The sequence below is a fragment of the Brassica napus genome, chromosome C6, assembly GCF_020379485.1.
Source record: "Brassica napus cultivar Da-Ae chromosome C6, Da-Ae, whole genome shotgun sequence".
In the NCBI taxonomy this organism is placed as follows: domain Eukaryota; kingdom Viridiplantae; phylum Streptophyta; class Magnoliopsida; order Brassicales; family Brassicaceae; genus Brassica; species Brassica napus.
Window position 1 is genome coordinate 15,106,880 of NC_063449.1, and position 12,411 is coordinate 15,119,290.

At 39.4% G+C, this 12,411-nt stretch overlaps 1 protein-coding gene across 2 annotated transcripts; it reads left to right on the forward strand.

The window, feature by feature from the left end:
* Nucleotides 1-2,797: 2,797 nt before the first annotated feature.
* Nucleotides 2,798-5,131, forward strand: BNAC06G21500D. Of its 2 annotated transcripts, XM_013856548.3 has the most exons (4): nucleotides 2,815-4,025; nucleotides 4,087-4,405; nucleotides 4,484-4,638; nucleotides 4,734-5,131. In XM_013856548.3, exons 1-4 carry the CDS (start codon nucleotides 3,060-3,062, stop codon nucleotides 4,842-4,844), a joined length of 1,551 nt encoding a protein of 516 aa, XP_013712002.1. In that variant the 5' UTR covers nucleotides 2,815-3,059; the 3' UTR covers nucleotides 4,845-5,131. The 2 variants fall into 2 exon arrangements, with proteins under 2 accessions (XP_013712001.1, XP_013712002.1); XM_013856547.3 differs by having other exon boundaries at nucleotides 2,798-4,025; nucleotides 4,087-4,638.
* The last annotated feature ends 7,280 nt before the right edge of the window (nucleotides 5,132-12,411 follow it).

Genomic DNA, 12,411 nt, shown 5'->3' on the forward strand with positions numbered 1-12,411 from the left:
GCTTGGAGACATTATGATTTTACATGTATAAAATGATAATATGATCATATGCATCAGGCCATATAAGTGAGCATAGATATTCCCATCTCAGATTATATACGGGTCATAAAACCAGACATACACCATCTTAAGAGATTTTGAATAAACCACCACATACATATATGTGCCGTCTAAGATGGAACCTCAGAAGAGGATTGGGAATATATAAGAATAAGATCTTCTCCACGAATTCAAAGGACCGTGAGCCAAAACATGGGTGATTAAAATAGTGGCCAGGTACGGATTGCATGAAACAAATGAATCTGGATATTCAATATTAAAGGAGAGGACAAAGAAAGATTAAAAAGTAAAAGAATGATAAGAATGGTTTTAACCATCATTATCTTGGCAAAGATCCTCGGACTAGAGATTATAATTTAAGACGTCCAAAGAAAGATTATTTAAAGCTAGCTAATTGAGAAGCTAATCGAAATGCCAGACACTGACCCGAGAAATGACTAACCAGCTTAGCACCAAATGAATGTCCTAGAAGAGACATAATCAAGTTGCTATAGAGTCTATACAAGATAGACCAAGTGTTCCATAAGATAAAGGAATCTCGGATAGAAAAGAATGGTGCATAGAATACAGATCCGAGATTATAAGAGAAACCATACCAGACATTGAGAAAAGGCTGCGCAGCTACACATCTAAGGTACCAAACCATGTAGTCTTGGGACGCCAAGCTACTAGGTAACAAAGGTCCTTGATAATGAAATCTCAAAGTGATCAGATCATGTCTGGAACATAATGGAACCACATGAAAGTGTCGACACACACACACATTTGTATAAAGATACATAAAGTTATAGCACTTGAACATAAATAGATGAACGAGGATCATGAACCCACGAAAGAGTACTCATACAATCATAAAAGATCATAGAGATTAGAAAAGATTAAACGTGGAGATTCAAAGTATCTAAAAGAGAGATGGGCGTATTGGCCATATACATATACAGAAACGCCATCTGATCAACCAGTGAAATAGATGGATCTTGTGAGAAGTAAAGAAACCGTGAGAGATGTACATGATGTAAAGGTGTTCATGTTTTCCTACTAACAGCATTTGATTATAGCTTGTTACACAAGGTACTCACAAAGATCAAAGGAACAGATTATAAGGAGATAAACTCCTATGTGGTGGATGCTGCTACAGTTTTTCGAAATTGAAAATGGTCTGGTCATAAGAATGAAATTAGATACAAATGATGTAGTAAGCAGCATATGGATCACTGGATAAGATGAAAGAACAGCTTCGTTCCTAAGCTGATTCATGGACTGAAACATAAAGCAGCTGCATATAGTATGTAAAAGAAATTGATCACGCATGATCATTGATCTTGAAGTTGTATAAAAGACAATCCAATACAGTCCATATATTTGAAATTCCTTGTGATTGTACTAAACCTTAAAGAGGTTAGTAGACTGATACATAACGTATCTGTAGGCGTCCGGTCCTTCAGCCAGAGACGTCCAGCCCTTAAGCTAAAAGGCATCCGACTTTCAGATAAAGGCGTCCGGCCCCTTCTGCTAAAGGCGTCCGGCTCTTATCCTTTGATCACGGGCTAGTAGAGACAAATGATCAACCAGATACAAATGTATTGTAGTCCATAAGCTTGTGAAAGCCGAGATTCATGACCTAATAATATATACTTAGCGTGTGATATGATCCACAGCAACTAAGGTCATGAGACGCCATCATTAAGATAGGAATGCAAAATGAATACAACATTACCTAAGGCAAAGAAATCGATGTCCACATCCATGATAGTGTTCGGCCGCAGAGCCATAATAAGAGATTATAAACTCACAGCAATGATCATTGATCTTGAACACTCATGAGACAAGTAGTGGACATGTATAGACGAGGTCTATGACCCAGACATGGATCGGCCAGATCGAGACATAGGTTCATGATAACCATGTCTAGTACACTGTCCATAAGTACTTGATTTATCCGACCAAAGTAAAGAATTAACAGTAGACGATCACGTCTAGACTATGGACACATGCAAACACGATTTGCAAAGACCCAATAGTGATCCCCGAGAACAATATGGTTCACATTATTTAGCACACATGCTTTACCGGGACACTCGATGTCAAGAGATATGAGAAACGACGTAAGAGGTCAAAGTGGTCTAGATACGACTTAGTAATGAAACTGACCGATTACTCCCTTCCTACATATACAGGAAAGATCACGCACCAGATGCGTAGAATGTAGAAACCTACAGTGAGGTTCACATCAGGGGAAGTAGTGCGTGTTGTACTCTTTTTCCTTCATCATGGTTTTGTTCCACTGGGTTTTCCTGATAAGGTTTTAATGAGGCAACATGAAGCGTACTACAAATCCAAGGGGGAGTGTTGTAAATCATGGAGTGGATTGCCATTAACCAGACCCGGCCCAAGACCGGTCCAATACCTAGAAGATGGAGAGATGGCCGAAGCCTAGAGAGAGGAGAGAGAGAGCCGACTTCAGAAGAGAGAGAGGCGGCCACAAAGCTTAGAGAAAATGAAACCTTTTTTTTTTTTTTTCCTAGTAGATGTAATCTTTCCATTATTATGTATTAGTAGTTTTTCTAATCCTAGTGAGTTTAGATTTTTGATATTTTTCATTTATTTTCATCTTGTAATACTTATATAAAGGAACCCCATTGATCATTAATAATAACACAAAAATATTAAATCTCTAAACTCTCTAATTACAGGAATGAATCATATGTTTCGTAATTTATGAAGAACGAATTGCTTTCTCCTCTTTTGTGCATTATTCTAATTAGTGCAGAGATTTGGAGTATAGAAAACGAAAGAAAGGGTAAATTTGGGGACTAAGATGGAAAGATAAAAAAAGGGAGAATTGAAGAAACCAAAGCGACGGAGAGAGAGAAGAGACGGCGACATCTCCCCCTGGTTCCTTGGTGGCGATCGAAACCCTAATTCAACCCAAAAGAAAAAAAAACTAAAGGAATATTGGTTGGGCCGTCGATCGGCGGAGGAAACATGCGGTTGGGGAGATGCGTTTAATCCTCACCGTCATGCTCTCATTCATTCCATACCTTTATTCATCTCCTCACCGTCCCTGCTCTTCACCCGTCGCTCGTCCTCGCCTCCGTCGCTGCCGTCTCAGTCGTTTCGCCACCGCATTGGTCGCTACAACGGCTCTTCTCGTCGCCTCCGTGGCCTGGCTCTCCCTGGTCTTCTCACCAGCCACTTCTCGTTGCTGGCATCTCCTTAGGGATTGGGAAGACGCACATATCTGGAACAGAGGGTACCATCATCCTCACATCCCTAGCGAAAGAGAAATCTGGCCGCCGGATCATGACGAAGAGATTGCCCAACCTAGGAATCGAAGTCTCTGGGAGGAGAGGAGTAGGCTTGATGATCTGTCTCTGAACCACTTGATGTTTGGTATCGCTGGATCTTCACAGCTCTGGGAACGACGCAAGGAGCTCGTGAGGCTATGGTGGAAGCCTTCTCAGATGCGTGGTCACGTCTGGCTCGAAGAGCAGGTTTCTCCGCAGCAAGGAGATGATTCTCTTCCTCCGATCATCGTCTCCGAAGACTCGTCTCGCTTCCGTTACACCAATCCCACTGGCCATCCTTCTGGACTTCGAATCTCACGCATTGCCATGGAGTCTTTCCGCCTCTCTCTCCCTGGTGTCCGCTGGTTTATCCTCGGAGACGACGACACTATCTTCAATGTTAACAACCTTCTTGCTGTTTTGAGCAAGTACGATCCTTCCGAGATGCTTTATGTCGGAAACCCTTCGGAGAGCCACTCTGCCAACTCCTACTTCAGTCATAATATGGCTTTCGGAGGCGGCGGCATTGCCATTAGCTACCCTCTTGCCCAAGCTCTCTCTCGCATCCATGATGATTGTATCGATAGATACCCAAAGCTATACGGTAGTGATGATCGTCTTCACGCCTGCATCACAGAACTCGGAGTTCCTCTGTCCAAAGAGCCTGGCTTTCACCAGGTACGCTTGTCCTAAGATTTCTCGTGTCTGAACATTGCTGATTTCGTTAGTTTTATGGCAGTGGGACATTAAGGGAGATGCTCATGGCATCTTGTCCTCTCATCCCATCGCACCTTTTGTCTCTATTCATCACGTTGAAGCTGTTAATCCTCTCTATCCGGGCTTGTCCACATTAGATAGTTTGAAACTCTTCACAGAAGCTATGGATTTGAGCCCCAGGAGTGTTTTGCAGCGATCCATCTGTTACGATCATACTCACAAGCTCACCTTTTCAATCTCTCTTGGCTATGTTGTACAAGTTTTCCCGAACGTTCTCTTACCACGGGATCTTGAGCGAGCTGAGCTTACCTTCTCTGCCTGGAACGGGATAAGACATCCGAGTGAGTTTGACCTTGACATAAAGATTCCTGTTTCATCTCTCTGTAAGAAGCCTATACTCTTCTTCTTAAACGAGGTAGGACGTGAAGGCAATGCGACTCTTGGAACCTACTCTAGATCATTGGTAAAATTTGATATGAAGAGGAAGCTTCTATGTTTTCCAAGCTCTCCTCCTCTCCCTAATGTGGAAAAGATCCAGGTCCTAGGGCTTCCTCTGAGCAAAAATTGGCACTTGGTGACGTTTTCTTGTTTATCATTTTGATCAACTAATATTTCTTTATGATCTGTAGTTGATGATTCTTCCATTTCTTTTTTCCTTGCTCCGATCAGGCGCCGAGACGGTTGTGTTGCAGAGCAACTCCAACTACTTATGAACCTTTCAGATTAACAGTTGGGCAGTGTGGAAAGATCATTTTGGGTTCCACGATTAGTTCCCAATGAACACTTGGATACTGGATCTAAAGCATATGATCTTTCACCTCTATCCTGTGGCTTGTACATAGGTAAGATCCACGACCTTAACTGTTGTCTGACCTAGAATGCTAATGCCCAAAATTTGAAATATTTTTCTTCCACTGTCTCCTCGTTTCACTTTATTCTTTTGTACATCTGAGTTTGTCAAGAAGTCAATCCTTCCTGTTGAGAAAACGAGTGCATTGTGTACAACATTTGATCTTAGCACAACACTAAAACTTCTTTTATCTATCTCAGTAACTTGTTTTATTTTATGATACTGTGTGAAAATGGGTCTATCTTTTGTTTCCCCCTACCTACTGCATTGTCAATCATAACAGCCACATAATATTTGTGGGTTTAAGTTTGTTTTATCTCTTTTTAAAAAAGTATATATATCCACTAGTAGAGTGGTCCATGGGTTGTGGATTTAGTGCGGATTTAAGGAAATGTCTTTGGTTGGATAGATTTTTAAGATGTGTGTGTGTGTTCTAAAACTGCGGGTTTAATCGGAGTGTTGTGGTCTGAGTTGGCTTGTCATGAACTCTCTGACACACTGGCAAGTGAGCCCAGGTTTGCTACTTGTTTTGTCGTAAATCCTGAAATTGACATTATGATGAGAGACCAGTTGCATCATTGCGTGGGGTCAAATAGTTAATGCAGTGATCACACAAAGTTAGCCCCAAAGTTAGTTTTTTTCCTAAAGAGTGTAAATAAAAATTTGCAACTAGTTTCTGATAGCTTGACAAAATTGATGTTGACCTGTTTTATTTGGCAACTCCTCGTATGATACAAGTTGGGAAAGTGATGAAGTTTGACAACTTGCCTATGAGATCAGATTTGTAGTCAGTTTCTATTGGTAGAGAGCATAGATTTTGGATTTTATTTTTGTTGGTTTGAAGATGATTACATGTTAAATCAAACGCACTAAGATCTAGATTCAGAAATCAAGGAACTAACTCCGCGAGCATGTTTTTACCACCTCTTTTATTAAGGTATTATTCTGTCTTGCGTTTTAGTTTAAATTTAGAATCGAAAGAGAACACAGCACATCACATGTAATCAAATAATAAATAAGTGCAAAAAGAGGTTCTGGAGAGAGAGCATGTGAAAGTGGTTAAGCAGAAGAAGAGAAAATACAGCTGTTTCCGCCGCTCCTCTCTTTCTTTCCTCTTCAAGAAAGTGCTCCACTTTTTTTTTTTTTTTTTTTTTTTTTGCTCAACTACAACTTTCATTAACCAACCGTGAATTACATGATTTTTACCTCAACAGAAATTAAACCACACATACAATGGAGTCAACTATTATCACCTAGGAACACATAGATGGATCCTACGCTACCTGAACGATACTACATTGTAATTTCACCCATCGAAAACGAGCTCACTCCATGACTCAGAATGAACCGCCTCTTACATCCCTAATTTGACCACAAAGTACGAAGACGGTAATTTACACAGAAGAGAATGAAACGTAACCGGTCTCAATTTTTCCACCTATCAGTCTCTATGGGTAAGCTTTCAGCGCGGGAACTAACATAACCAACACCACTGGCGCATAACCGATCGAGCTCCATCCTTCCGTCAATCACCATCCCGACCCTAAGCCATAAACCGAACACGAATGTACGGACTGAAACGCGGGTTTTGACGTCGAGAACAAGCAAGGATCACCAAATCGCGGCTTCAAAGGGTGCAGATCTCGTACCGCCGGGACTGCCACAGCTGCCACCGACGCTGGGAAGTACGACTCCGCCGTGCCTTAGAGACAGAGACCCCCACTCCGGTTGACAAGTCCATCGTCGAAAGTCCATGCCGCACGTCATCTCCGGGAACCGAAGAGCAAGCCCATTTCTGCCGCCTGTCGAAGCACTCCTCCAGCTGTCTCACCGTCGCATGGGAAGGTAAATCTGTGGTGGAGGAGACGTCACACCTTGCCACGCGCCGACGTTGTGAATCTTCCACCAGAGATCTCGAAAAGGGAAAACCGGATCTGGTGAAATTTTCAATCCTAAACGCCGACTCACATCTCCGTCGTTCAGCCCTGTGTCTTGCCGCTGCTCCATTGAAAGCCGAAGAGCTCTCAACCAAGCACGAAAGGGTTTCAGGGGAGGTCTTCAACAGCACAGAACCACAAGCATACCGAGCAAGAAAGTGCTTCACTTACACCGCCCATAAATTCTTCATATCGCTCTTTTTTATTTTTATTTTTATCTATATCATCAGCTTTTTCGAGCTACGGGATTCTTCAATTTTATTTATTTGTATAACCCAATTGCGCTCTCCTTTTTTTTTTGTCATCAATAATACAAACTCATACTGACTCTGTAAACCAAACCGGGTGATCTGCATCCATGTGAACGACGAAAGACGATTGCTTTCTAGCACTGCGTGCTAGATTATCCGCCTTTGAATTTTGCGTCCGTGGTACATAGATAATCTCTGATCAGGTGAAACTCTCTTTCTGGATCTTGATATCTTCCAAATAATTTTCAAAAGCTGGTCATTCTTCTGGTTCCGAAACCATCCTCACCAATTGAGAACAATCTGTTGCAAACGTAACCTGAAATTGATGTAAATTCTTCATGCATTCCATTGCCCATAATAGCGCTTCCATCTCCACATTAAGAGGCGAGAGACTAGCCCTAACATTCCTCGCCCCCAACAATCCATCGAAACCTTCCAAAGTACTGAGCCAACCTTGTCATGAAAAAATAACACCCTCTTTCCACGAACCATTTGTAAAACACCATCTTCCTGGGATCGACGGCAATACTGTATCTATTATTGGTGGTGGCGTCCTCTGGTCATTCACTACTTGTGCCTCAGCCACAATGTTGACTCTGTTTCAGCCAATTTAAGCGTATCCATAGGGTTCATATCCAAATTATTGAAAACTTTGTTATTCCTAGCTTTCCAGATGTACCATAGTATCCATGCAAACTGGTGATCCTCCATCTGCGGGAAAACTCTCCAGAATAGATGATATATGTTTGTGAAGAGGGAACTTGTTGGAAAAATAGCTGAATTTGATGGTATCTTCGAAAGAGCCCAAACCTGAAGAGCTGGAGGACATTCAAAAAACACATGATTTATCGATTCCTCAGGAGCTCCACATCTTACACAACAAATATCCCCTTGAATCCCCTTTGCTTGTAAATTCTTCCGCACCACTATACACCCTGTCACTAATTGCCATAGGAAATGTTTTAGCTTTGGTGGACACCGTATTTTCCAGCAGTTAGCCTTCACAACATCAACTGTGGGACCAATCAGTAATGGTGGTCTTTCTCTATCTGGATAAATCTGTTCTACTTGATATCCTGATTTGGCCGTATATTTTCCATTTTTTGTAAAGTGCCATCCATCTTTATCCACCCGCTGAGTCCTGCTTAGTGGAATACATTCTATAAGTTTTGCATCCTGAGGATCCACCAAAGCCCGAATTGCCTCTGAATTCCAAGTACGCGAGGTAGAGTCAATGAGGGACTCTACTATAAGGTCCGGGTATAAATTGTGTTGATTTTTATTAGCTGGTCTCGGACGAGTGGATGAGAGCCAAGGGTCAGTCCATACAGATATAAAAGAACCTGATCCCACCCTTTTGATTAGTTAGTCCTTTGCTAACCAGAGATCTAGCAGAAACAATGATCCGCCAGCCGTATGATGGAGAATATGAACGAATCGGTTCCAAGGGTGAAGCATTCCTATAATACCGACTTTTGAAAACTCGAGAAAATAAAGTGTTTGGCTTCTCTATCAAACGCCATAACTGTTTATAAAGCATCGTTGTGTTGAAATCAATGATATCTTTAAACCCCAAACCTCCATCCTCCTTATCTACACATACCTTATCCCATGATTTCCAGTGCATGCCTCTTGTACTCCCCCATGGACTCCACCAAAATTGTGATACTGCGTTCGTAAGTTTTTTCACCGTTGCTTTAGGCAAACGATAACAAGACATCGTATGATTTGGTAATGCCATAATCACTGACTTAATGATCACTTCCTTTCCCCCTTTTGTGAAAAACTTGAAAGTCCACCCATTGACTCTATTATTTAAACGATCATGTACAAAGCTAAAAACTTGGATCTTTGATCCCCCCTGATTTTCTGGTAAACCAAGATATGATCCCATTCCTCCAAGATTCTGAATACCCAAAATATCCCTTAATTCCTGTCTGACAGATTCTTCAATCTTATATCCAAATTGAATGGAAGACTTATCAAAATTTATTTGCACCCTGAAACTGCCTCAGATTCCTTTAAAATCCTAAGAATTGTTTGACACTCTTCTTTTTGAGCTTTACAAAAGAAAAGACTATCATCCGCAAAAAGCAGATGAGAAATCGATGGGCAAGCTCTAGCTACCTTCATTCCCGTAATTTGTTGCCCTCTCTCTGCCTTTTTTATATTTGCAATTAAAGTCTCGGTGCAGAGAATAAATAAATAAGGCGATAAGGGATCTCCTTGACGTAAACCCCTATGTGGAACGATGAGGCCACGTGGTTGACCATTTATAAGAACCCGACATTGAACCGATGAAATACATTCCATCATCAATTTTAATCCAATGAAGATCAAAACCTATTTTCTGCAATAAAACCTTAATAAAATCTCATTCCACTCTATCATATGCTTTGCTCATATCCGTTTTAATTGCCATATACTTTCTTTGACATGCTTTATTGGTCCGTAATCCGTGAAACATTTCCTAGGCGATAAGAATATTATCAGAAATCAATCTTCCTGCCACAAATGCCGATTGAGTCTCGGATATGAGTAAGGGAAGACATATTTTCAATCGCTGACACAAGACATTGGAAATGATTTTATATCCTACATTACAGAGACTGATTGGCCTCAGTTCCGTCATCCTTGTAGGTCTCTCCGTTTTTGGTATCATACAAATATTAGTAATATTTAATCGTGCATCCATTGCCCCCGAAACCAAGAAATTATTTACCATCTCTACCAAATCATTCTTAATAATGTGCCAGGAATGTTGGAAAAATAGTGTTGTCAAGCCGTCCAGACCTGGCGCTTTTTCTGGGTGCATCATAAACAAAGCATCTCTAACCTCCTCCTCCGTCGCTAGCCTCAACAAACGTTGATTCATCCGAGGAGTGATGCCCGGTGTAATCTATGTCAGGAAACTATGGGGAGGTGGTACTAAATAAATCTTCGAAATAGTCTACTGCCACCTTTTCCACACCATTATCCCCTGTAATCCAATTCCCATTAGCATCATGCAGTCCAACAATTCTATTGCGAACACTCCGTTGCTTAGTTAAAGCATGATAAAATTTTGTGTTAAGATCCCCGGAGGAATACCACATGTTCATGCTTTTTGGTGCCAGTAATCTTCTTCATCCTTATATGCGTCTTATAATTTCCTAGATACCTCCAGAATATCCTCTTGAGATCTGTTATTATCTGTTTGTACCTCTTCAAGTGCTCGTTGTAGCTCATTTATTTTTTCTTTTCTAAAAAGATATTTGTAAATTTATGTCCTTTTTATATCTTAAAAAACCAGCAGTGCATATTTGTAGCATGATTTGGTAAATGAAAATGAAAAGTTGTGTTCGTCAAAAAAAAAAAGAAATGTTGCAACAAAAAGTTGGTAACCATCATGAGAACAATAAGAACAGATAGGAAAATAATGAGTAGGAATAAAATTTTAGAAATGATGAAGAATGATGGTTACTTATCAAAATTAATGAGGAATTGATTTGTTCTATAATTCTTTACAAATAAAAGAACGAAGAGAAATGAAAAAGAAAACATATTCTTCGTGAATGGTAAAAAGTTTAAGGAATGTCAAAGAACATAGTGTTCCTCCTCGTTACCTTGGTCACCAGTCACCGGTAGGTGAAGCTATTTATTAATTGTGTATAGTGTCGACAGTGAGTGTCTCCATCGACGTCTTCAGTTTGCAGCTCATTTTAGATATGATGCGATTTAATTCATGCTCATTATGACTTCGTCACTCCTATCTTTCTTCACCACAACTTTTAATATCTTAAAATTGTACTTGTTCCATTATTTTGCCTAATTCTTATAAGGTTTCTTTATTAGATTGTGTAATGTTGTATTTTTTATTTAAATTTCTGGAAATTTCCAAAACAAAAATTATCTATTGTGCTTTTTCTTTCAATATTAGATCAGTTTAAATGAAAAAAATCATTATGAACTATTTAGCAAATCAAACTATCAATGCTGAATTAGAAATGAAAAACAAAACACACTTATATTTTACCAAACAAATACTGCCTCTGTTTCATAATAAGTGTCATTCTAGCTTTTTTTTTTGTTACACAAAAAGTATAACTTTACGATTTCAATGTAAATTATACTTATTTTCAGCTGAAAATTAATTGCAAATTGCATTGGTTTTATAAATAATTTTATTTATGTCAAACACTATTGGTCAGAAAAATGTAATTAATTACAACTTACATATATTTCTGCAACTTTCTTAGTCTATGTGAAAAGTGTTAAAGTGACACTTATCAGAAACGGAGGGAGTATATCATTCTGTTTTTCAACATGAATTTCGGACAAGGTATCAAATATTGAACAAGATAATAAGCCCTAGATCAATTGAAATCACATCAGAGCCGTAGGATTTTACTTATAATAGTATAAAACCTACATCAACAATATTTGTAGAAACAGCAATCCAAGCAAAACTCATGTTTATTCATGTTTTATAAACAATATAGACCTACACAATAATTTGTTAACATATTTTCCATCACGAAATTTATTTATATTAATCTTTTCTAGCATATCAAAATCTATACAAACATATATATATATATATATATATATATATATATATTGAAAGTTAGGTCCTATAAAGTGATAGTTCTATTAAAATGTTTTATCTTAATGTATTTAGGTCTGGACATACATCATATTCAAGATTATGTTACTTCGGAAACTTTGATTTGGAGATATGTCCACTAATTGTAAAATTGTAGTGTCCAAATTTGTTTCCTAGTTCTATTATCCGGATGAAAATTGTTTGAAGCAAAGTTAGAGAGGGTGATTAAAAAGTAGATTCGAGAAAAAACAGGTTAGAAATCGTGCTTATATTAGACTTGAATCGAGATCGAAAAGATGTTATAAATGTGAAGCGAGTTCGATTATCGAGCTCTTCTATAGAATAAGTATCGAGGTCGTTAACTTTATCTCTCTTTAAGGTATGGAAAGAAAAACTGGTCCTTTGTTCAGTTGATTGAGCTTTTCTTTTATAGCCGCGAATGGCCTGAATGCGACAAATATAACTTGTCGTCGAGGTCATATGTTCGATCTTATCAGGTGAGGTCATATATTCCTTACGACACAAGTACAACTCGCTTTGTCCCTAGACATTAAATGCAGGTCAAATTGCATCGTCCATACTTGTTGACAGAGTAAACACACTTCCCTTTGAGTATGGGTGCATGCTCGTCATGTCAATTTCGTCGTCAGTTTTTTTTCTTTGCACCTTCGAATTCATTGGGCCAATCCTGAGCGCACCTCCAACAGTAAGACTCCCTCGCCAT

Excerpts from the sequence above, each read along its gene's own strand:
- BNAC06G21500D (XM_013856547.3), top strand. The coding sequence starts at position 3,060 with ATGCGTTTAATCCTCACCGTCATGCTCTCATTCATTCCATACCTTTAT. Across the intron at positions 4,026-4,086 it reads AAGAGCCTGGCTTTCACCAG|TGGGACATTAAGGGAGATGC; the intron begins GTACGCTTGTCC and ends GTTTTATGGCAG. Across the intron at positions 4,639-4,733 it reads TGAGCAAAAATTGGCACTTG|GCGCCGAGACGGTTGTGTTG; the intron begins GTGACGTTTTCT and ends TGCTCCGATCAG.